Below are 25845 nucleotides of genomic sequence, written 5' to 3'. Positions count from 1 at the left end.
TGTTTCCACCTTCTCACCCCTTGCTTTTTCCTGTTAGACCTATTGCAGTCGTTAAGAGTCGTCAACAGGCTCATCGCTGCTATCTGCCAATCACCCATTCCCACCACCCTTCTGAGTAATACCCCTCCCCACCTTCTCACTATATAGAAAGGTCCGGTGACTTCTGTTTCAGTGTATCTGAAGAAGTGTGCATGCACACGAAAGCTCATACCTAGAACTAACTCAGTTGGTCTTTAAGGTGCTACTGGAAGGAATTTTTTTATTTTGTTTTGACCATGGCAGACCAACACGGCTACCTATCTGTAACTGGAACTTTAAAAAAGTGAAGCTGGATGACAATGACAGATAACAAGCTGCCGCTGCTGTAAGATGCAAGCAAATACCCTTTTCTTGAAGGTTAACTGAATAGGAACAGGCTTGAACAGAAAAAGAAACAAGGCAGGGGTGGGGAGCGTCAGCCCAGGGGACTGCGCTCAGGGCTCTTTATCCAGCCTGCAGGACTCTTGCCTTGCCAGGCCCACCCCAGTCCTTAATCTGTGCCCCGAGACAGCTGCTGGCTGGCTGGAGCGCCCTTTGAACTATGACCACGCCTCTTGCTTGTCCTCAGAGGTGCCCAGAGAGGGACGTGTTTCTGCATAAACCCTCCTTACGTTGCTCCGTCCAGTTGGGACTGCATCCCAGCACCAGTTCCTCCCCATAAAAGGTGGGAGGCCGGTATGTGCTGAGGCTGCAAAAAGGCAAATGGCTGGACGAGGCTCCACGTGCAGTGTAAAAAGCAGCGCCACCGTCACGTGAGCAGCAGAGAGACCGTGTCCGCGCATGCGCGAGACCTCCTTACGGTGTCGTTAGCAAGCGCTCGCCTAACAATGCCAGCCTGGGCCTTCCGTGACAGCTGCGCTTGCGCAGTGGGCTTCCGATGTGCGCAGGCGCACCGTGCTCCTCTTCTCTCCCCTCCCCCCCACCAGTTCTTTTTTTTTTTTACACATGCGCAACACGCTCCCGAGTCCCAGCAGCTCCTCAGTTGCCGGCCAAGTCGGTTCCTCTTTTCTAGTAACTTCCCCGATTCCTGACGTCATCATCAGGCGCCGCGGCTGAGCCGGGCTGTTTCCGTTGAACTCTCCGAGAGTGCGAGAGCTGTGGCGGCGGCGGCGGCGGCGTCGCGGAGCGAGTGAGAGAGAGGAGGCCGCGAAGCGTGAGGCGAGGCGAGGGGAGGGTCTGCCTTTCCCAGCGTCCCCCGCGCGGCTGGGCTAACGAGTCCCGGAGGCCCCTCGGCCGCCCGTCCTCCCTCTCCCCTCCCCCCCCCTCCGCGCGCGCGCGCCATGTCTGAGAGCGGCGAGAGCCCTCCTGGGCCGCAGAGCCCCGACGAGACCCCCGGCCCGGCCGCCGCCGCCTCGGCCTCGGAGCCGCGGATCATCAAAGTCACCGTCAAAACCCCCAAGGAGAAGGAGGAGTTCGCCGTCCCGGAGACCAGCAGCATCCGGCAGGTGGGGACGGGGACGGGGGGAGGGGCGTGGCCGGTACCACCGCGCGAGTGGGCGGGGGGGGATGTGTGTGTGTGTGTGTGTGAGGGGGGGAACCGGCGTCTCCTTTATTTCCGCGCCCGCCCCGGGAGAGGCGACGACGGAACCCGGCCGGCGCCCCTGCGTCGTAGTCGGTTGGCGGGCGGAGCTCTTGCCTCACCGAAGGCCTCGGAGTGACTCGGCTGCAAAGGGAGCGCGTCGCTCTCGTCGCTCTTCCAGGTGCGCTTCCTCCAACGACGCCGCCGCCGCCGCCGGCGAGATGGCGCGCAGCCCGGTCCTGGACGCCGTGTCCGTTTGCAAGCGAGGCCCGGGCGGTTCGGAGAGGCGGACTCCCCAGCAGGCGCGCGTAGGATGGAACCGGCCGAGGAAGTCTTGGCGGTGGCAGGCGGAGAGAGAGCCTGGCTGGGGAAGCCCCGGAGATGCGGCGGCTTTGTCTGGGAGGGGACACACAAAGGAGCCAGGCAGATCGGCCAGGCGGGAAGGCGGGCAAGCCGGTTTTAAAGTGCGAAACGGGAACCTCGGGGGGAAATGTGGACTCCACAAACATAGAAGGTGCTCTGGTACTTTGGTGTAACACTGCTATATAGAACACAAAAGTACAAGCTAGGCGCTAGGAGGTTAAATGTGGTAGAGGATATGGCTTCTATGCTGTTCCCTACATGACGGTACTTTCTGACAGATTTTAACTGGTCCTCTGTATCTTTTCATTACTTGATACTTAAACTAGCACTACAGTATGTTTTTTCTGATTGTGTACAGTATTCTGTGTATATGCATTACTGAAAAATCAGTGTGTCATTATACTTGAATATGGTAGCTGCCGAGTCATCTGCATGACTACTTCAGTGCTTTGAATTCGTTTCTTCTCAGCCTTTAATGTCTTGGACGAGTCATATTAACTAGGCCGGGTCATTTGGTAACAAAAGGCTACTGTAAAATTACATACCAGCTCAAAGACAAACTTCAGAGACTAGAAGATATATGCTAGCAAGATTTACATGGTGTGGATGAGTAGCCAATCCTTTGATCATGCAGATGATGAGGCTTGTCATTTGAATGTGCTAAGGACATTGTATAGTATGTATCTGAAATCTTAATTTTTTACAGGTGTGAGAAGACTTTCTCAAACTGACACTTGGTAGTAGAGTGGCTACCTTTGTCTAGGGTTCTGCCCCCTTGGTTACTGTCTGGCTCATAGAGCAAGAATATGCAATTGGGATGACACTAATTTACTACTACCCAAACAATAATAACAGTTACACCAGTCAGTTCTGGTCATTTCATTCAGTTTATTAAAACACTGAAGTTTTGTTGCTTCTAGGAATAGGCCATTTAATATTTAAAAACAATGCAGGTACCTCTGTTCTCTCTGGAGTTGGAATTTTTAAATTGTAAGTAACTGCAGTATAGGGTCATTTTATGTTCTCACTTGGTAGTAAATAAAGTCTTGCAAGTCTTTAAAAAGAGCTTGTGGATTTTAGTTTTCTTCCATTGCTATTAACACTGGACTCCCTGTAATAGGTATAAAGCGGTAAACTTTGTTTGACTCCTTGATGTAGAAGGAATTTATGAACTTGTCCACAGATGACTTGCATTTATAAATTACTTAAGTTTCCCTACTTAAAATATGCAGGATGTATATCTTGGTTATGGCTATTTTAATTAAGCTAAAACTAGTTCTACCTGAAAAACTAAGGCTTGTTATCACAAGTACTTTGTCCAGTTTAATAAACGCTTTACTATTACTTTATTTCTTGCAAGCACTTGCAAGACTTGAATTAATGATACTGGAAGCCAGTTTGCATTCAACTTTTCCTCTGAATTCTGGCATATAACCCAGTTTTTGTGTATTCTTGGGAATCGCTTCCTTCAATCTCCCCATTGTAAGTAAGAACATATGAAGGTGCCTTGTAAAAAGTCAGATAATTTGTCCATCTATTTCAATATTGTCAACGCTGCCTAGCAGTGGCTCTCTAGGATATGAAATGGGACTTTTGGAGCCCTACCTTGGTATGCAAGGGATTGAACCTGGAACCTTCTTCATGCAAAGCAGATGCTCTGTTACTGAGTCAGAATTTTATTGCTGAGCCAGAATCCTTCCAGCCACAATGCACAACTTCTGCAGTTGTTTATTGGATGTGTACAGACGAACAGGGGGAGAACGTGGGGCATCAGCAGGAAAAATAACATAAATATGAAATCTAGATCAGAGTACTTGTGAAAAACCATGAGAAAGTTCAGCTTTGGGACACATCTTTGAATAAAATCTTGAGAAATACTTGAGAGCCGTAATCCTGTTATTCCAGGTTTTCAGTTGCTGTACACCTTGGGGTACTGTTCCGGTCTCAGCTATCTTTTAAATTATGGTGGTTACTGCACTAGCACAGGAGTGGAGCCTGAAGTACTTGGATTTAAACAATTTCTGTGTAATCAGGATCCTTAGTTCATGTATAATTGGAGATACATTGATACATTTGCCTATAATTTCAGCGCCCTTTCATATTGCCACGACTAGCTCGAGAATGGTTATATTGATTTATCTAAAAACAGTTCTTAAAAATGTGTCTTACTCAGTTCATGCAGAAAGGGTGACGCCACCAATCAATAGATTAGATAGTTACTTTGATGAAATTTGCTAGTGTATTTTGGAGATGAGCTTGTGTTATGCCTATGAACCAAAACCACCAATATTCAGGGTGCCTGGTTAGCCTGTACAAGGAACAACCATTTTGTACACTACCAAGGCATGCACAACTGCCAACACGGGCACCGCTTTCTGCCCTGGAAGGGTGCAGAACAGGCTTATGTCCAACCGCTGACATGCACAAACAGAGAGTTGCCTGTAGTATTGTTAGCTTCCATTCAGAAAACCCAAACTGTAGTCACAATACAGTCATTTTCACAGAAATTGAAGCATTTCTTCTTTGCTTAACCTGTGAAGACAGGTGTAAGTTACTGGAAAATTGATGGTCATGAGGTCTGTCTGTGGTTGCAAAATCACAAGCCCATAGGAATCCACAAATAGAGCATTGTGTAATTGGCCACAGTGTAGCATGGTCAGTGTTTTCCTTGCTTCCACAGTATGGTGCAATGCATTACATGTTGATGTGGGTGGACCTATTTGCTATTTGATGTGGTATAGGTAGGACTCCTAATAAAGCCATACAGTACTCCCCTTCAGCAAAAATCTAATTCATGCTCCTGGACCAATAGAATTGTGTGCTAGGGCCAAAGTTAGATTCCATTTTCTTCAAGAAAATTCTATTTTTTATTGGCGGGAAAAGGACAATCATGATTTCCTGGAGTTGTAACTTTTCACATCCAGCTAAGCAAAATTATAGTAAAGAACAAGTTATTTCAGTCTCCATTGGATGATTCAAAGCTAAAAACTTTGTTTGTTTGAACAAAGACTGGTTTGCTTGGGTTGCAATAGTAGGTGTCCTTGGCAACATTGGTATAATCCTGATCTACTAATAGTAATCCTAACCACTAGACCTGCTGTCTGAATGTAATATAGGGCAATTGCAACCAGAAAAATCATCTGATGCTTTAGAGAGTGATCTAATTAAGCATGTTTGCTTTATTTTATATATAGCAAATAAAAGTATCTTGTGTTCATTTTTTTTTGTCCCAGTACCACTGTACTTTTCCAGGACAGTTTCTACATGTTATTAAATGTTTCCACATTCTTGTTTCATTGTTTGCAGACTCCTTCCAATAATATTTACAACTATTTATTTTTTAATTTTTTTATACTGCTGTTTACCTTCAGATGTCAGGGCAGTTCACAACATAGCTTCCCTTCTCAGTGGCTTCATTATGATGATGCCAAATACTAGGTTTTTTCCTAGTTGAACATTGTTATGACTCGGTAACCAGATACACCACCAAAAAAAAAAGAGAGGGGAAAAAAAGATTTTATGCAAGCATTTTCATCTTCTCCAGCTCAAAAAAAGAAATTATATAATGCTCAGGAATTTGTGCCTTCACTGAAAGTGAAATTAAAATGAATCTCCATTTTACTTTCACTTTCACTAGCAGTCTGACGCTAAATAAGACTGGTTTGATTTAACCTGCATAGCCAGTGAGGTGGTTTCAGTTAATTATTTGATTTATTTAAGGATGATAAAATTTGTCGTTAAATACGTTAAAGGAGATAGGACAGCGGTAAATAAATAAAAACAATAATAAATAGTTGCAAATGTAGAATAATTAAAAACCAGAACAATATTTAGATTTAGATTTTCATTTAGATTTAGATTTAGATAAATTTATTGTCATTGTCCGTATATACACAGTATACACAACAACGAAAATCAAACACCCAAGACCGGATTCACATACACATTTGCACGTATCTCCAACACTCTCATCCTATTCAGACATAATCTATTAAAACATACATAATCCAGAATATAACACAACCTATTAGAAGCATAGCATAACCTAAAACCTATCTCATTCCTTACTACTCACTGCTTGCTATTTCTTACTTAAAGTTTTGAAGCTGTCAGCCTTGCCTAATGTTATACTTGCATTTGGCATCCATTCATTTTTACTAACGAATTTATGGACCGGTTTCCACACCACAAGTTGGGCTGGATAGCCTTGGATGTGTTTGATCCAAAGCCCCTCTGTTCTCCCAAGAAGGCCCAAGATTGGACCTGTTAACTAGGCCAACCTGGAAGTAGCACGCATATTGGTTTTGTTAGACAATAGGGGTTAAAAGGAGGGGGGAACACACTGGGAAGTATCCCACTAAGTCATACCCAGAGTAGACCCAATGGAATTAATGGACCAAATTTAGTGATGTCCATTGATTTCAATAGGTTGTATCCAGCACAGTTCTGCTGGCACAAGCAGTTTTAGCTGTGCAACTAAACTTCCCTTCCCTGTCCTCTCCCCATGCACTCCCTAAATATGTTCTGGAGAACAACAGCAGCAATTCCTCCAACTGTCTGAAGCAGTTTTGGGGGAGAGGAAGTCCATCATGTGCCATTTCATATTAAAGCCTATGAAGTTCTAAAGAGATTGGTACTTTTAGTTTTGAAATATCTAAAATACGGACTGAGCTTTTGAGGTTTTTGTGTAGTCCAGCAAGGCCAAAAATGTCATTTTTTGACATTTTAAACCCTCATAACTCAAAAACTGGATGAGATAAAAACTGAAACTGAAAGCAATATAAAATGGTGAGGTAAAAGTCCCTGGATCACTTGACATGGAATGACCCATTGAAAAGCCCCCAATTACTGCAAAGTTTGCTCAGTCTCTAACCTCGCTGCCAAATCGGAAAAAGAATTAAATGAATAGTGATTTTCTGGAAACCGAATTCTACAGCCGATAACAGACTTGTGGTGATCTACTGGAGTAATCTGTTTCTCTACATTCCCATTGATATGTATAAACCATCTCTTAAGTATTTAGCAGCAATAACTTATAGCTAATGTGGTGTTATCTTTAAATATATATATAGAAAATGTCAGTAAAATTATTCCACACTCGGGGTGAAATCCAGTGTACTTTTAAGGCTATTGCTCCAACAGTACAATAATTTCTGCTTGTACAATTGGAATTTTCTCCTCTCTCCCAAACACCCTCCTCCAATCTTTTCTAAGATTTCCTTCAACCCTGGATTAATGTTGGATGTGTTATCTCCTTAACGTATGTGTGCATACTTATAATACTACATATCTTATCTTTAAAAGACATCTGAAGGCAGCCCTGTTTAGGGAAGTTTTTAATATTTAATGCTGTATTGTTTTTAACAGTCGATTGGGAGCTGCCCAGAGTGGCTGGGTAGACTCAGCCAGATGGATGGGGTATAAATCATAAATAATAATAATAATAATAATAATTACTACTACTACTACTACTACTATTCTGGTACATTGGTAATGCTAAGAAGAAGTGTATTGAATAAGTTAATCCTGAGAATGTAATTATGCACTCTTTTCCAGTTCAAGGAAGAAATCTCGAAGCGTTTCAAAGCCCACACTGACCAACTTGTGTTGATATTTGCTGGAAAAATTTTAAAAGATCAAGATACATTGACCCAGCATGGGATCCATGATGGGCTTACCGTTCACCTTGTCATCAAAACACAAAACAGGTAGGCCGGGGGGTATTATCTCCTGTTCAGTTATTCGTGGTTACTTCCATCTGTGGCAGCCTTGGTCAAGTTGAATTGCTTCAGAATTACCGTAGTTTTCGCTCCATTACACACATTTTTTTTCCTCCTAGAAAGTAAGGGGAAATGTCTGTGCGTGTTACGGAGCGAAGAAGAGCCGCTGAATGGGGAGGAAAGAGGGACAGAGTGCCTGCTTCTTTAAAGGAGCAAAGCGGGAGTAAGCGGCTCCTGTCCGGTAGGCTCCTTTAAAGCAATCAGGCTCTCTGTCCCTCCAGCAAAGTTTTTCAGCTCGCTAAGGGGGGGGGGAGAGAAGCAGAGCTTGCTCCACGCGTGCTCCTTGTCCCTTGAGTGCTTTTCCTTCCCTCCCCACGTAAAACGTGGTTACAAAGCACAGATCCACATGGATCCTCAGGATTTTTGCATTGGGCTACCCCAAACTCACCATCAGATCACATGTCTGTGGCCACAGCATGAACCACAAAAATCATACATCCACTGTTCTGTGTAGAATATTTTTTTTCTTGTTTTCCTCTTCTAAAAACTACATGCGTGTTATGGTCGGGTGCGTGTTATCGAGCGAAAAATACAGTATGTTTAATTTAAACCAATAGAACAAAACAAAGCCAGTAAAAGGTTGGGTTGCTGCAAATGGCAAAAGTATCTTTATGTATCTTATATCTGTGTGTGCTTCCTGTGTAGTCTGAACTCTTGGCAGTTTGTGTAAAATTTCCAGGTGCGTTTGGCTCTTCCTGCAGAAGTCATGCTTTCTCACCACTCATGTCCCATTGTAGAACTGAAGGGGTTGGTCAGTCTCAGTCTCTCTATCTGCCAAGTTGTTGTCTATGTTACTTTCGCTCAACGAGTGAAAGTGTGATGAAGGAGAGGCAGATTCCAGAGAAACTGGGCAAAATACAACAGTTGCACAAGCAGACAACTTTGGATAAGCCTTCAAAATACGTCAGCCAGGTACAAAATGCGCCCATTGGCCACTTGCAACCAACCTGGGCACTGGGATGGCACCTGACATTTCCACCATCTGGAGGTGCATGCCTGGGGATCCTTGGATCTTGACTCTTTTCACACACTAGCAACACATCCTGTAGAATTCTATTTGTTATATTTTATCTGCACAATCAGAATTAATTTTAGGAACTGACTGGCCCCAAAGTGGCAACTAGGCATTCTGTTTTGGCAACTGTAACCTTGGCTTAAGGAGCCATTTGGTTCCTAGTTTATATATCTGAGTTTCTAACACTGCTTTGTATATAACCCTCTGAGTGTCTTTACTGCACAGAGGATGTGGATCAGATACCCATACCTGAGCCATCATTTTAGAGTACAGTGGTGCCCCGCAAGACGAACGCCTCGCAAGACGGAAAACCCGCTAGACGAAAGGGTTTTCCGTTTTGGAGGCGCTTCGCAAAACGAATTTCCCTATGGGCTTGCTTCGCAAGACGAAATGTCTTGCGAGTTCCTGCGGGTTCCCCCCCCCTTTCCCCCCCTTTTCCTAAGCCGCTAAGCCGCTTATCAGCTGATCCGCTAAAAGCTGCTAAACCGCTAATAGCGCTAATCCGTTAAGCTGTCAATGGGCTTGCTTCGCAAGACGAAAAAACTGCTATACGAAAACGGAACGGATTAATTTCGTCTTGCGAGGCACCACTGTATGTGTAAGAAATAGCCAAGTTTGTCAATACAGTGGTACCTCGCAAGACGAATGCCTCGTAAGACGAAAAACACGCAAGACGAAAGGGTTTTCCGTTTTTTGAGTTGCTTCGCAAGACGATTTTCCCTATGGGCTTGCTTTGCAAGACGAAAACGTCTTGCAAGTTTGTTTCCTTTTTCTTAAAACCGTTAATACCCAGGGAATTCGCGCTCCGCAAGACGAAAAAATCGCAAGACGAAACAACTCGCGGAACGAATTAATTTTGTCTTGCGAGGCACCACTGTAAATGCAAGAACGTAGTCTTGTTATCTCTAAGTTCTTGCACCTACTGACAAATTTTAATAAGCTACCATGTCCAGATGGTATCATAATCTGTTTGAGTTACAGATAGGTAGCCGTGTTGGTCTGCCATAGTCAAAACAAAACAAATTCCTTCCAGTAGCACCTTAAAGACCAACTAAGTCAGTTCTTGGTATGAGCTTTCGTGTGCATGCACACTTCTTCAGATACACTGAAACAGAAGTTTCCAGACCCTTCTATATAGTGAGAAGGTGGGGAGGGGTATTACTCAGAAGGGTGGTGGGAATGGGTGATTGGCAGATAGCTGTGATGAGCCTGTTGACGACTCTTAACGACTGCAATAGGTCTTACAGGAAAAAGCAAGGGGTGAAAAGGTGAAAAATGGCTTTGTCATGTATAATGAGATAAGAATCCAAGGTCTTTGTTCAGACCAGGTTTTTCCATGGTTTTGAGTTTGGTGATAAGTTGTAATTCAGCAGCTTCTCTTTCCAGTCTATTTCTGAAATTCCTTTGTAGTAAAACAGCTACTTTGAGATCTTGTATAGAATGTCCTGGGAGATTGAAATGTTCTCCTACTGGTTTCTCTGTCTTGTGATTCCTGATGTCCGATTTATGTCCGTTTATTCTTTGGCGTAAGGTCTGGCCTGTTTGTCAAGGCCAGACCTTACGCCAAAGAATAAACGGACATAAATCGGACATCAGGAATCACAAGACAGAGAAACCAGTAGGAGAACATTTCAATCTCCCAGGACATTCTATACAAGATCTCAAAGTAGCTGTTTTACTACAAAGGAATTTCAGAAATAGACTGGAAAGAGAAGCTGCTGAATTACAACTTATCACCAAACTCAAAACCATGGAAAAACCTGGTCTGAACAAAGACCTTGGATTCTTATCTCATTATACATGACAAAGCCATTTTTCACCTTTTCACCCCTTGCTTTTTCCTGTAAGACCTATTGCAGTCGTTAAGAGTCGTCAACAGGCTCATCACAGCTATCTGCCAATCACCCATTCCCACCACCCTTCTGAGTAATACCCCTCCCCACCTTCTCACTATATAGAAGGGTCTGGAAACTTCTGTTTCAGTGTATCTGAAGAAGTGTGCATGCACACGAAAGCTCATACCAAGAACTGACTTAGTTGGTCTTTAAGGTGCTACTGGAAGGAATTTGTTTTGTATAATCTGTTTGAGTTCACATGGACAAAACATGACCTGCAAGTTTCTCCTAAAATTTGCTTCTGTAACACATTACTGGAAAATAGCCAATGAAACACTGATCTTTAGAAGCAGATCAAGGAAGCAACAGTCCAGTTAGCTTTATATCAGCACTGAGCAAATTGGTGGAAAGAATTATTAACAGTTCATTTTTAGACACACAGAAGAACAAGATTTGCTAAGGAAGAATCAGCATGGTTTGTCCAGAGGGAAATCCTCGCTCACCATGCATTTGGAGCACTTTGAAAGTGTCAGCAAACCTGTAGTTAGGGGTGATCCTGCAGACATTATTTATTTGGCTTTCCAGAAGATGTAATGATGGCCGCTGATATAGATGGCTTTAAAAGGGATGATGTATAGCTATTGACAGCTGTTAGTGATGATGCCTATATGAAACCTCTGGATTTGCTGGAGAGAGGCAGTGGGAGAAAGCTGTTGTTTCCTTTTCTTTATTGTGGACCTCCTAGAAGCATCTGGCTAGCTATTGTGGGAAAACAGGATGCTAGAGTGACCCTTTGGACTGATCCAGCAGAGTTCTTACAATCACGAATGGCCAGGATTTCAGCAACATTAAGAGCTACTTTTCCACATTTCCCCCCAACACAAGCACTTAATATCGTGTTGGAAAGATTGTGTACCTTGGAAGGGATTAAGACTACAGGAAGGCCACTTGTAGTGACATCCTGTTATCATCATCTGCATCATCAGGAGATGTGCTTGTAATAAATAGCACAAAATCACTATATGCATCATTTGTACTTTCCCCCAATACAGTTGGTCATATTTATGTAGGAAAAAATAATTTATAAAAAGTCTGGTGTCACACAAGTGGAAACCCACTTGCACAACAATATTTATTCTTCCTTTCTCCAGCCCCACCCCCCTTTTCACAGAAATTGAGTCTACTTGCTTGTGGACACAATTGGGCAAGACCCTTTCCTCTTCTCACATGGTGGAGGAGGAGAGGGAAGGGGAACATACAAACCCAAAGCTGACTGTGGTTCGTTCACTAATATTTAAAACCTAGCTAGGGTCATCTGAACTAGGCCTTTAAAACCCACACAAGGATTCACCAGTCTCTTGTTGGCATCCATCCGTCTCAAGAGACAGTGGACGAGTCAAAACGTTGGAGAGTTACAGCACTAGCTTTGGTTCTTAAGACACAAGTTTTTCTCTGTCCTTCCTACCAACACTTAATGGTCACACAACTCAGCCTTGTAATTAAATAGCACATACTTCCTTTGATATGTAAAATATTTTGCATTCATTATGCTGATTGAAAGCCCATTTTATGCAAATGCATCCAATAAGCCTGGTAAATATTTAGAACTGGGTTGTCAGACAAATGCAGTTCTGTGAGTCAGCTCGACTCACGACGAGATATCTGACTACCAGGAAGCATTTGTGTTTGAAAGATTACTGGTCCAAGAGTAGCATCAAGACAGATTGAAGGGCTTCTAAATTCATGAATCTAGGGAAGAACGGCAAGCAGCCCAAGCTGTTTCATGTTGGACATGAGTTAGCTGAGAAAAAATGCCTCTTTCATGTTGGACATGAGTTAGCTGAGAAAAAATGCCTCTGATGTTTCAAAAAGCAGATCTGGGCTTTGAGGAATTTGCATTTTCCACATGGAAAGAATCAGGAGCCTGGGATATATTCCATTCTGTGTTTACTGCCTTTTAAAAGCTTTGCTGTGTCTGTATGAGAAATGAGCCCCAGGAGCAAGAATCCTTCTGGAGTATTTTTCTTAGCAGGCTGACTAGACAGCAATCCTTTCCTGCTGTTGCATCATGTCACAGCTATTCCAACAATTGTAATATTAATTAATTAAGCAATGAGCTGCAGCAAACATTGGCTGTACCCAGAGTAGACCCATTGAAATTATTAGATATGGCTAACTTAGGTCTCTTAATTCTATCAGGTCTACTCTGAGTAGGACACAACAAATTAGTCTTATAGCATGGAAATTTGCCACGTATTTTTGCTTGTAAGTTTAATAGTGTTTTGATTCTGTAGCAGCACCATTCCCTGCATGTTGAGGAAAGTGGCTAACTGAAGTGCTAGATTTCCTTTGCCAGTGTTGATTTCACAATCATCCTTTAGTTTCTCTAGCTAAATTTGAATGGTTAAGTAATTTTTTTCCTGCTGTCACCAAACCAGATTGTATCAAAAAGAGAAAGCCAGGTAATCCAGTAATGAAAAGAGAATATTGGAGCTATTTAGCATGTAACTTTGAGTTTGGTAACAATGACTTTTCAACTAGCTTGTGAAATAGTGCAGATGATTACGTGAATGCAAATACTATTTGTCTTCCAGCCCTGTACCTCTGATAAACATTACAGAGACCTGGCAAGCAGCCTGTTCAGTAGGAGCTGATCTAAGTTTTTAGTGCTCTTGCTTTCATCTTTCTTTTTCTGGCCAGTATATGCTACTTGCATATAAAAGTATGAGGCCTTTAATACAATAACTACAGACTACAGATGCCTGTTGAACTACATGCAAAATTGATATATTCTCATTTAACCATGGGTTATTAAGAGCTGGTAATGGGTTGGTGCAAAGGTTTTCAACCTTTTTTAGTCCATGGCTCCCTTGACCAACTACATTCCGTCTGCAGCACCCCTGTGGGGTTCAGGAGCCCAGTTATGTCACCCCTTGCCTGCAGACCTGGCAGCCTCTCACCTTTTTTTTGAACACCTTGTGGAGTGTTCCCTCGGCCTCCTCTCTCCTCTTCTTGGGAGTCCTCTGGGCACCAGCTGCTGCTGTTCCTGGTCTCTGAGCTGCACCCCTCTGCCCCAAAGAGAGGTGCCACCTCACACTGCCCCATAGGGGCCTGGGAAGAGGTTGCCCTCCAACCTTAGTGACCCAACGAAGACTGGCCAAAAGTGGATGTAAGGCCAGCACCTTACCTAGGGAGGCAGCAGCGGCGGACGCTGCCAGGCCTGCATGGCGGAAAGGCTCTCCTTCAGCACCAGGCACTCAGCTCCCAGGCAGGCCTTGCACACAGCAAGCACAAGAAAGTCCAGCGTGGCACCTGCCTGCCTGTTGAGCCTTCCACTTGTCCATCCAATCCCCAAAACAAGGGCTGGTGGAATGGCTGGCTGGGCTCCCTTGCCCACTTGCTTGCTTACTCCAAGGCTGCCTCAGGTCCTGGTAACCAGCACCCCCTGGCCAGCCCAGAGGCACCATTCGCCTGCCTAGCTTGAGGCCAGGGCTGCTGCAACAAAAAGCTGTACAAGCCTTTGGGAGGCAGAGACACGAGAAGGCATCAGAGGAGGGAGGGGAGGAAAGTGGGACAGAGGCCAGTGTTGCCCGCGGCAGCCCTGACCATCATTCAAGGCACCCTAGGGTGCCATGGCACACTGGTTGAAAACCACTGGGTTGGTGTGTCATGTGCTGTACTAGAACAATAGTCATTAACTTTTTCAGACCAAGGACTTCTCTTTATCAGCACCAGACTGTATACTCTTACATATTGAAATAAAACTACTAAGTATATTCCTCTCTGTAGTAGGGCCACACGCAAACAATGGAATCTTCTCCGTGCAATGATCAAAAGTAAACTAGCTGTAGTCTCCTTTGCATATGGCTACCTTATCCCTGTTTGTTTTTGCCTTCACTTTCATCTTAAGGAAAAACCCTAACAGCAAACAAAATGTTGGTGGTACTTAACTTGTGTGACTTGTTTTAGGTTGGAATACAATCTACATGTTGGTCTTGACCCACCCGCTGAAGACCACCCTACTACTAGAAGACACTTTACCATATCATTTCCTCATTTGTAGTGCATTTCTTCTCCCGTGATAGGCAAAAAATAGAGCCCTGTGTTTAATTTTATGTTCAGGAAATAGTATTGAAGTGATCTATTAAAATATGAATGAATAGTTCTGGTTTAATAGTTCATGTTTAACATAATTGTAAAATGAGAGAATTGAATTGCTAGATATTTGTAAATTGGCCTTTCCAATAATCTTTTTGTTTTGAATCTCCTTTAAATTTCCTCATTTGTTGAAGTGTTCTTGTTCTGTATGTCTTTAGATCACATGACAATTCAGCTCAGCAAACAACTACTGCAGGGAGTACTGCTACCACAACAGCATCCACCAGTAGCTCTACAAATTCAACAAACACCAGCCCTTTTGGTTTGGGTAAGGCTCCATAGTGTTTTAGAGCTTCTTGAATAAGAATGCTGCTTTTCCAACGTAGTTCGGTTGTTTCAATCGTACAAATAACTTTTTCAAACATATTTATCTTGCTGTAGCTATATTTTTCAAGTAAAATTTATATTTGTATGTTTTATAGAAGCTTTTTCTTACTAGTTTTTAGTGAGTAGCCGTGAGACTGAACGTACGGTAATCTTTTCTCACCTTTAAATAAGGAGCTGTAGAAAAATCTGCTGGGTAGCTTAAGAGAATAAGAAGTTGGGTGTTTTCCAATTGAGCTCTAGCTGAATATGATTATACTGTTGGATTACTAAATACATGTGTTCTCTTGAGCGAATAGATGTGTGTAGTCCTAGGAATAAATGGTTCTAGGATCAGTTGAATGCCTTCCTGGAGTCTGTAGTGAAATCCAGTGGTATCTACCAATTGATCAAACACTGCAATTGGAAGAGATTTCCTCTCTTAAGGCCGTCCCCAGAAGGTCTTCTGGGGTGTTTGTTTTTCTTTCTTCTTGTTAAAAGTCACAAATAAATATAAACAACAATAAACAGATTCAGAGTGCACAGGGGCTGCAGGAGAGTAGAGAGGAAGGAGAAACCCCATTGTACGAGTGGAGGTCTGATTGCACAACATTGGAGGTGCACATACAACTGTACATGTTTCAGGCTGTACTTTTCCAAATAGTCAATGGAATGGCCCTAGGCCAGGGGAGAGCTTGCTACTGTGCGAACAGGACTAGTGAATATCAGGTTTCAAAAAAAGGTGTTAGTTTTTTGAGTTGTCAAGACAACTGTAAAGCACTAATTAATAGTACTGAATGGCCCAGTGTAGCTTTTTCACTGAATAAAGGAAAACAAATAATAAACGCTGCATCTTCTCACAAGCAGGAGGAGGATCTGATTAGCAGTTCAAAATATCAGTGGTAAACTGCTTTTAATACAGCTTAGGGTCAGACTAGTTATTACCAAGTTATTCTAGGCATCAATATACCAGTGCCCCAAATCTGAGTACTAAAATCAGAGAGCAGCAGTATGTTTGGAATAAATTGTATAATTTTTGGCAGTTTTGTACAATCCACCTTGATTTACTTCATTGCCAAAGTAAGTTCAGTGCTATGTGAAAGAATTGGTGCTGTAACTTCTTAACATGCAATTAATGTAGGCGGAACAAAACTTTGGTGCAAATGTTTGGCTTCATTCAGTTAGTTTGAGATGTTCTGTTTGATAACGGAGAGAGTGTATTGAATGTCCAAGAAAAGATAGAAATTAAAACAGGAATTTTGTGGAGGGAAAGAGAGCTCCACTAGAAGTTTTTTCAATATTTAACCCTTCAAGAGATACATTCTGAATCAAAAGGATTGGAGCTTGCTTTTTAAAACTAACAGAATATGCCTTTTAATATATTTGTATATTGAGAGAAGATTAAGAACAGCAACTCCTTTTCTTCATGTAAAACTGAACAAACAAATGTGTTGTATTGAATATTGCAACCCTAGATAAAATGTGGGTAAAAGCAAATTGCTGTCACAGTAAAATTAGGGAGGGGGGGAACCCTTATTTATTTTTATTACATTTCTTTCCTTGTTTCCTTTGGTGAAACTGGCATTTCCGTGCAGTCACTGACCAAGACTTAGGCTAGCTTCAGCAAAATTGCTGCATCATGGGTATACAGACCAGGCTGGAGGGGACCTATGCAAAACTTCCCCTCTCCAGAATTAGTTCTGATTAAAAAAACTTCTGGTAGATAACATTTATAGGGTTTATTGAAATATTCAGATACTTAGAATGCAGTCAGTTTTATCAGTGTTCTAGTCCTTATTTTCAGTAGATTTATTAGTTATCCAATACTTCATAATGCAAGTTGTCAATCAGTTGGATGTGAAAACTAACACCGGGATAGAGTATTTTGGGGGTGCTGCTGCTAGAAAATGGTTTCTGTTGTTTTATGATACGAGAAACATTTGCACAAATAGAAACTGATCTAGGAACATGTTTAGAAAGTGCATTTTCTTCTTTCTCTCTCCCCACCCCCAAGGTGGTCTTGGAGGACTTGCAAGCCTGAGTAGCCTAGGCCTGAACACATCAAACTTCTCAGAATTACAGAGTCAAATGCAACGACAGCTCATGTCCAATCCAGAGATGATGGTTCAGATTATGGAGAATCCCTTTGTTCAGAGCATGCTTTCAAATCCAGACCTAATGCGACAGTTAATTATGGCTAATCCTCAGATGCAGCAGTTGATACAGCGAAATCCAGAGATCAGCCATATGCTTAATAATCCAGATATAATGAGACAGGTATGTGAATAGTTGATCTATAAAGAAGGTGTTTGCAGTTTGTAATCTGATTCATCTCTGCACACTACAAACAAATTCTGTGACATACTATGTTTAACATAACTGCTGAAACACTAAGAGTGTTTTTCTTGTTTTTGCCACTTTCCCAAATTAAAAACTTACTTTCAATTGACTTTTCAAACCATTAGCCTATTTAGCCCAGTAATGTCAACTATGGCTGGCTGTGGCTCTCCCAAGTTCTTAGGCAGAGGCATTTTCCAGGTCTGCCTATCTGAGATCCTTTAATTGGATTTGCCACAGATTGAACCTGGAAACTCATACAAAGCATGTGCTCTGTCTTTGAACTAAACAGATTCATCCTGACCATGGTGCACCATTCATCCTGACCATGGTGGATGATCATCTATGAGTTCCTAAACAATAGTGCCATGAATGTGCACTCCTCCATCTCCCCTGCTAATATTCTTAGCTTCTTTATCGACTTTAAGAGAGAGTTGTCCACTTCAGACATAGTGGAGTACCCTGGCTTAATGCAAGGTAGTGTCTGCACTGCTAGTACGTGGCAAAAAGGAGTGTAAAGTGCCAAACTTGAGGTAGCGCCTGTTATATTTTAACTACACTGCATACCTAGCAGTTCGAAAGCACGTCAAAGTGCAAGTAGATAAATAGGTACCGCTCCAGCGTTTCCGTGTGCTGCTCTGATTCGCCAGAAGCGGGTTAGTCATGCTGGCTACATGACCCGGAAGCTGTACACCGGCTCCCTTGGCCAATAAAGCGAGAGGAGCGCCACAAGCCCAGAGTCGGCCATGACTGGACCTAATGGTCAGGGGCACCTTTATATTTCTATAAAACTTTTATATTCAGCAATCAGAAGAGCCACACAGCCAATTCCATGCTTCCAGGGGAGCTTTGGACTTAATTTTGCTCAAATACTTTTGAAACTGACTAATTAAAAAAGAAAAGAAAAGCTTAATACCAGCTGGGTTGTAAACATTTCTTTAAAAATAAGTCCACTCTACATTTGCAAGCCTTTGAGCACCCCTAAAGTAGCTCATTGGACTCCAGTCTTAAGACCTTTAAGAATAGTTGTATTTCTAATGTGAACTATTTTATTTCCCAGACTTTAGAACTTGCTAGAAACCCTGCAATGATGCAGGAAATGATGAGAAACCAGGACCGTGCCTTGAGCAACCTTGAAAGTATACCTGGTGGTTATAATGCTTTGCGACGCATGTATACAGATATTCAGGAGCCAATGCTCAATGCAGCACAAGAGCAGGTGAGGAGGACTGGTGGTGAGGGCCCAAGCTGAGTTAAAGTGTTTTACCTCAGGTACAAATAAGGATTTGTCCCTGCTTGGATTCTTTTTTTAAAAAACCTTTGTTTCATTCAGAGCTGCTGCCAAAAACAGCAACCATGTGTTGAGTGCTCTTCCCACTTCCTGTAATATTTCAGTACATTTGACCTTTGCCATTTCCCTGCCAGCCACAGTCAGTGTTGTGGACTGGGGATGGGAGAACATAAGACATGATTTCATTATCTGTTAAATTTATACCCCAGCCTTCCTCTCAAAGGAGTCCAGGGTGACCAACGTGTGATAAAACAATAGAGTTAAAAATAAAACCAATCAGGTAAGGAAGCTTCATGACACAGCTAACAGTGTCTAAATGATGGGGGAGAATAATCACAAGGCCACTGTTTTCAGCTACAGCCCAGTAGCTCTGGTCTAAGGTGAAGAAATGGTTCAGCTTTAAATCTGGTATTTTATTTTCTTGGTGCTTCAACAGCTTTGGAGTATAACATTCTGCTTTAAAAAAATGATAGTGATTCACTTAAGTTGCATCAGATCATGGGTCAGACTAAAAGTCCAGCCTTGTGTTCTCACTGTGGTCAAGCAGGTATTTGTAGGAAGTTGCAAGCAGGGCATGAGTGCAGCAGCACTCTCCCACGTGTGTTCTCCAGTAACTGGCACCCACAGGCCAACTGCCTCTGACAGTGGGGGTGGCAAGTAACCATCATGGCTAGTAATGATAGCCTTATATTCCATATACTTGTCTAATCTCCTTTTAAAGCCATCCAAGCTGATGGTCATGACTGTATCTTGTGAGACTGAATTCTATAGCTTAACTCCGTGCTGTGCTATAGCTTAATCTCTGGAGGGCAGAATCTTTCAACTTTCAGCTTCTTTGGATGGCCTTCATTGGATGTTCTTGAAAATGACTGAAAAAGTTGCTGAATGTTTTGCCTTCAGATACATGCCCTGCTCCTCATTTGTTTGTTCAGATAAAAAAAAGAGATGGTGTAAGGTGCTCCATCTGGACAACATCTGGGGACTACAGGTTTCCCACCTGTAACTTAAACTGCAGCAGGCAAGGAAGTGTCCCAAATTAGTTTTGAAAGGTAGCTTATAGTAGGACTCTAAAACAAGAAGAAAACTCATTACAGGCCTTATTGGCTGCTTACGGTGTGCTGTAGGAATTATAAAATAACGGGACCGCTAATCTTGACCATGGCCACTGCAAAATCTTGAGCAAGCTGTTGGCAACTCTTCTAAGGACCCCAGTTCTTTAACAAGCAGCAAAGCAGTGCAATCATGCTCATGCACCTAAGTGTGTATTCAGGGACTTCTCCAAAGCAAGTTCTGTTGAATAAGAATGCTTCTCCTTAATCCTGTTTATCCATAAGCACTTTTCTTTTGTAGTTTGGGGGCAACCCATTTGCTTCATTAGTAAGCAATTCATCAGGTGGAGACAGCCAGCCATCTCGCACAGAAAACCGAGACCCACTGCCAAATCCTTGGGCTCCTCCGTCCACCACACAGAGCTCCCCAAACAATAGCAGCAACAGCGGAGACAGTGGGGGAGGCAGCAGTGTTGGAAGCAGCAGCACTGGAAACACAGGGCAAAGCTCAACGATGCCGAATTTGGGACCAGGTCTAGGAGGTATGTTCACTACATGGCAGTTATATCGGCTTCCTTGCAAAATGATAGCCCCCAAGGGCATGGCTGTTAGCTCTTTTCTCAATTCGGTTTGGACTTCAACTTCAATTATGAGTTAAATTTAACTTTTCAAGGAGTAATGGCTATTGTCCACTACAAAGCAGCCACAATTTGTTGGTTTTTCTTTTTGCTGTTGACTTGTGTGTCACTTTGTTAACTCACAACTGGTACCACATCCCTGAATTGCTGAAAGTTGTCTCCTCCTCTTTAAAGCTGGCATGTTCAACACACCCGGAATGCAGAGCTTGTTGCAGCAAATAACAGAAAACCCACAGTTGATGCAGAACATGTTGTCTGCCCCCTACATGAGAAGCATGATGCAGTCATTGAGCCAGAATCCTGATCTTGCGGCCCAGGTAAGTCCTGAAGTGCATAAAGATTTGGAATGCAGTGTTGCTGCTGGTATGGTATCCTATCCTGGACATCTACAAATACCTTTTTCCAAGTCATTTTATCCAAATTGTCATTCTGGAAGGGCTGTAGCTCAGGTAGAGAGCATGGTTCAATCTCTCTGACATCTCCAGGTAAGGATAGGAATGTCCCCTGTCTGAAGCCTTGAAAAGTGGCTGCTAATGAACTGAGCCAGATTGAGCAATGGTCTGATTTGGTATAAGGCGCTTCCTGTGTTCCAACATACTGATGGGATGTTACTGGATTATTAGTTGTAGCTGGAGGCTGTTCCAAAGCTTTTTGTTCCTTGGATAAATTGATGTAGACGAGCTTTGTAAACAAGATAAACTTGTACATAGCCAGATCACCACCAGCAACAAAAACTACAGCCACACTGGCTTCCAGATTGTAGACATGATCCTTGTGGATCCCGCTGGTCAGTCCGTCCTGTTTTAAACCCTATAACATCAACACAGTTGTGCAGATTCTCTGACTATCCTGTGACTGGCAACTTATGATTCATTGCTCCTGACTTCTAGCTGCTCTTGGGACTACTGCTACTAATTGCCTTTTCTAGCAGGTCTAGTGAACTGGTTTTTTGTTTTTAATCTATCCTGCTTTTCAAGATAACTCCTTACAAAGTACAGGTGAAACTCAAAAAATTAGAATATTGTGGAAAAGTTCATTTATTTCAGTAATTCAACTTAAAAGGTGAAACTAATATATGAGATAGACTCATGACATGCAAAGCGAGGTATGTCAAGCCTTTATTTTTTATAATTGTGATGTTTATGGCGTACAGCTGATGAAAACCCCAAATTAACAATCTCAGAAAATTAGAATATTAAATGAAATCAGCAAAACAAGGACTGCAAATAGAGCAATATTGCACCTCTGAGAAGTAGAAGCATGCATATGTACTCAGTACTTGGTTTGGGCCCTTTTTGCATCAATTACTGCCTCAATGCGGCGTGGCGTGGATGCTATCAGCCTGTGGCACTGCTGAGGTGTTATGGAAGACCAGGAAGCTTCAATAGCAGCCTTCAGCTCTTCTGCATTGCTCGGTCTCATGTCTCTTATCTTTCTCTTGGCAATGACTCATAGATTCTCTGTGGGGTTCAGGTCAGGCGGGTTTGCTGGCCAATTAAGCACAGTAATCCCATGGGCATTGAACCAGGTTTTGGTACTGGTGTTTTTACAGCTGGTGTTGGTCCACTGTGCTTCATTAAGTCCAGGGTCAATGCAGCCATCTACCAAAAGATTTTGGAGCACTTCATGCTTCCTTCTGCAGATGAGCTTTATGGGGATACCGATTTCATTTTCCAGCAGGACTTTGTCACCTGCCCACACTGCCAAAAATACCAAAACCTGGTTCACTTTGCATGTCATGAGTCTATCTCATATATTAGTTTCACCTTTTAAGTTGAATTACTGAAATAAATGAACTTTTCCACAATATTCTAATTTTTCGAGTTTCACCTGTAGCTTACAAAACTCAAAAGCAATATCACATCTTGCCCTGCTTGGGGGCCTTTTCTCCTGCACTTCAAAACTGCATCCTGTAGCTCATTTTTGGTGGTTGGATGTTTGTCTTTCTGAGGAGGCAGCAAAATGTGCTGAAGGATCAGGTTGGAGGGAACAAAAGCTGAACCTTGCTGGTACATAACCCTCACCCCACCCTCTGCACCCCTGGCTCCCCTTTGTTGTTCTTTTTCTTTGGCTGTGCTTAATTTTGTAAAATGCTGTCAGACACCCATCATTTTGAAGAGTATGTATGGGAAAGCCTTTATCAGAAACCAGCTTTTCAATACCAGCATGTGTGAAGCACTAGTATCAGAATAATGCTTCTGAGTATATGCCCAGTGAGCATGTCTCACCACTGAATAAATGCAGCTAGTGGCACACAGAGCAGAGTGGTAGGGAGAGGAAAACAGATTGCTGGCTTGGTTTAGGGGCAGTTAGGGGGAGCGGAAAAGGAAAACCGAAATGGCTAGCAGGCCTGGGGATACTATGGAGGAGAGAGAAGTGTGGCTGCTCGCTGCAGTTAATTGATGGAAGGGAAAGTTTTTAAGTTGACTGAGGCATGTGTCAATATGAGAAGGGTGTGTGTGGCTGCTTGGGGAATTTGAGGGGTGGGCTGGATGGAGGAATGAGAATAAGCAAGCTTTGATCCTACCTGTAAGGCTGCCAATTTCTGGTGGAGTTTATAATTCTGCAGCTTTTTACAGATAAAATACTCACTTATCCCTACAGATGATGCTGAATAACCCTTTGTTTGCTGGGAATCCTCAGCTTCAAGAGCAAATGAGACAACAAATTCCAACTTTCCTTCAACAAGTAAGCCACCTATTAGCTTCTTATCACAATTCTTTCCTTAAAATGATTCCATTCTTAATCCTAAATGGTTACAAAGGTTGCAAACCACTTTGTGGTTGCAAAGGTGTAGAACCATCATGCAACCACCCAAAGTATTTTACTGGTCTCCAGGGGTTCATGCATTTGCACATATTTCCATAACCAATTGTTACCAAATGATCATTTTGACATGTCTGCACATGTATGACACATCGTGTTTCTCTTAATAGATGCAGAACCCAGATACGTTATCTGCAATGTCAAATCCTAGAGCTATGCAAGCTTTGCTACAGATTCAGCAAGGTTTGCAGACTCTAGCAACAGAAGCACCAGGACTTATACCTGGGTAAGAGTTGGCAAGATTTTTTATTTTCATAGTCTGACTATAAGTTTGCACCCATAACATTAATGTACTAAGCTGCTTGCAATTTAAGAGTTTGGCTTCTGAATTGGTAACTAATTTTTAGTAAGGAATAATTTGAGATTCTGATTTCGTGAAGAATTTGATAGTTGGGTGTTCCTTATTTGTGTTACAAATAAAATTCTTGTTTGTGGTAAACTGAGGTACGATTCTTACCTCTCGGGTATAAATAACTTGAATGTGTCTTCTATTTTGTGCAGATTTAATGCTGGAATAGCTGGATTAGGAAACTCTGGCTTAGGAAGTGCTGGACTAGGGAGTACTGGCCTTCCTACTGCAACAGCCGTGCCCACTTCCGTCCCAAATGAAACGACAAGTCCAGCATCAGGAACTGGTGAAACTGGACACCAGCAGTTTGTTCAGCAGATGTTGCAGGCTCTTGCTGGAGCCAACGCTCAGGTAACATAGTAGATTGTTATGTTTTTATTTCTCTCCTATTGTATCCCTAAAAGAAGCAATCAGCATATACAGCTTTCAAGTCTATTCACCGAGAAAGCTGCAAGTTTTGTTGAAGAAACAATACCTTTTGTTTTCTAAACCACTGTCCTATGTAAAGGACCCTTTGCTCAAGATTCTGCTTAACCTTTGGGTTCTACAAGTATCCTAGGACCCTGACCACCTCCCTGAAAGATGTGTCCCCATTTCCCATGAGATGGCTGGACTTTCCTTCTTGCTGATAAAGTCCAAGTAGCATTATATTCCTTGAGTTAAATAGATAGGCATATCTGAAGTCTGGTCCCTAAAACCTCAGATTCAGGAACTAATTGAAATACTTGATAGCCCCAGTGAAAATATCAGTGTCAGTGTCCTCAGAATAGGGGGGAACCTTTGAATCCTTATAACTTTGAAACCTGTCCATCGTTCAGCAACTGCTTCAACATTTTTCATTTCAGCCTGTTTAGAAAAATAGTTATTTGCAAAAAGACTGGCTGAAACAAAAATCTAACTTTGGCTCCTTCTTTAGTTTTGCATGTTGGGTAGACATGTTTGTACAGAAATAACACCAATTTGTATTTTTATCTTTTTAGCAATTACAAAATCCAGAAATCAGATTTCAGCAGCAACTGGAGCAGCTCAGTGCAATGGGCTTTTTGAACCGTGAAGCAAACCTACAAGCTCTAATAGCAACAGGAGGTGATATCAATGCAGCCATTGAAAGGCTACTGGGTTCCCAACCATCATAGCAACATTTCTGAAACTTGAAAAATGTAATTTATTTTTGATAACAGCTCTTAAATCTTTAAAATACCAGCTTTATTTCATTCTGACTCTTGGGAATTGTCTTGTTCTAACTAAACCCAGTCTGATGCATTAAGGTGGAGTGCAGTAGTTTTCTTCGAACAGTGGGAATCAATGCTTTTCACTTGGTTGTTGCATGCATCAAACACTTCTTCATTCTGCATTTATTGTGATTTTTTTTTTAAAAAGGAAATTGCTTATACAGTTGGGTGACCAGGTTTTATCTGACCTTCAACTGTCCAATTTAGTTGCTTCTTAAACATTAGCCTTTGATAGTAATTTATGTAGAATACAAATTAAAGAGGAAACTAATTGAAGCTATGATTTGTGGGTACATATTGCTTATTGTGACTTGGCATGTCTCTCTTGCTAGGAAAATGCTGTAAGATTTATACCACTTGATTTAGCTACTTTCTTGCTCTTTTGTCTCTATAAAAAAATGTATAACACGGAAACAATATTTTTCCAAGCAAATCTTCATCTCAAAGCCAGAATAAGTGAAAGACATGAGACACCGCCAATGGAGCAGAATCTTACAGCATCTTTAGCAAGTATCTCTTAGCAGAAGTGCTTTGGCAAATTCTTTTAAAATACTAGGATTGCTGACCTGATCTTTACAACTGTACAGAAACCTGCATTGTAACATTGTCTCAAATATTCACAAGGATTGATTGTAAATTACCTTCGTCTTTGTGCAGATTGAAGGGGCACAGCCTTTTGCTCTGAAACTGCTTTTGCCTAAAGCTCTTTGGCTTCCCCCTTGAGATTCTAACTTGCATTATGATTTGTAATTGGACGCATACTTTCACTGACACTGTCATGTGATATTCTAATTACTTTTAACCACCATGTAAAAATACTGTATATCTTTTGGGTTTTTATTGGTAGTTATTTCTCTTGTGCACAGGTAATAAATGAATTAAACTTCTTTGTGAGCAATTATTTGCAGTCATTTTATCCCTAGCGGCAGATATTCAAGCCACCTTATTTAAGGCTGGGACCATCTTTGCTCATCTTGCCCTTAACAGTAGCTTGCATTTGGAGTTCTTTTCAATATGCAATGATGAAGATTATTGTCATAAAGCAGGCCTCTCTCACTGGTGTGAGCTCCTAACATTCTGTCAAACATTTTTTAAAACTGTTACTAAGGGC

The 25845-nt window shown here is 42.2% G+C and overlaps 1 protein-coding gene across 1 annotated transcript; it reads left to right on the top strand.

Moving 5' to 3' along the window:
• Positions 1-1026: 1026 nt before the first annotated feature.
• UBQLN1 (ubiquilin 1) lies at positions 1027-25621 on the top strand. Its single transcript, XM_081880998.1, has 11 exons — positions 1027-1484; positions 7478-7629; positions 14868-14977; positions 17027-17289; positions 18410-18568; positions 19991-20231; positions 20502-20644; positions 22932-23015; positions 23264-23379; positions 23655-23853; positions 24483-25621. Exons 1-11 carry the CDS (start codon positions 1320-1322, stop codon positions 24636-24638), a joined length of 1788 nt encoding a protein of 595 aa, XP_081737124.1. The 5' UTR covers positions 1027-1319; the 3' UTR covers positions 24639-25621.
• The last annotated feature ends 224 nt before the right edge of the window (positions 25622-25845 follow it).

This window comes from Podarcis erhardii (assembly GCF_964252035.2).
Source record: "Podarcis erhardii genome assembly, chromosome: 11".
NCBI lineage: Eukaryota > Metazoa > Chordata > Lepidosauria > Squamata > Lacertidae > Podarcis > Podarcis erhardii.
The sequence above is the reverse complement of the archived record's forward strand: the minus strand, read 5'-3'. Positions and strand labels throughout refer to the sequence as shown.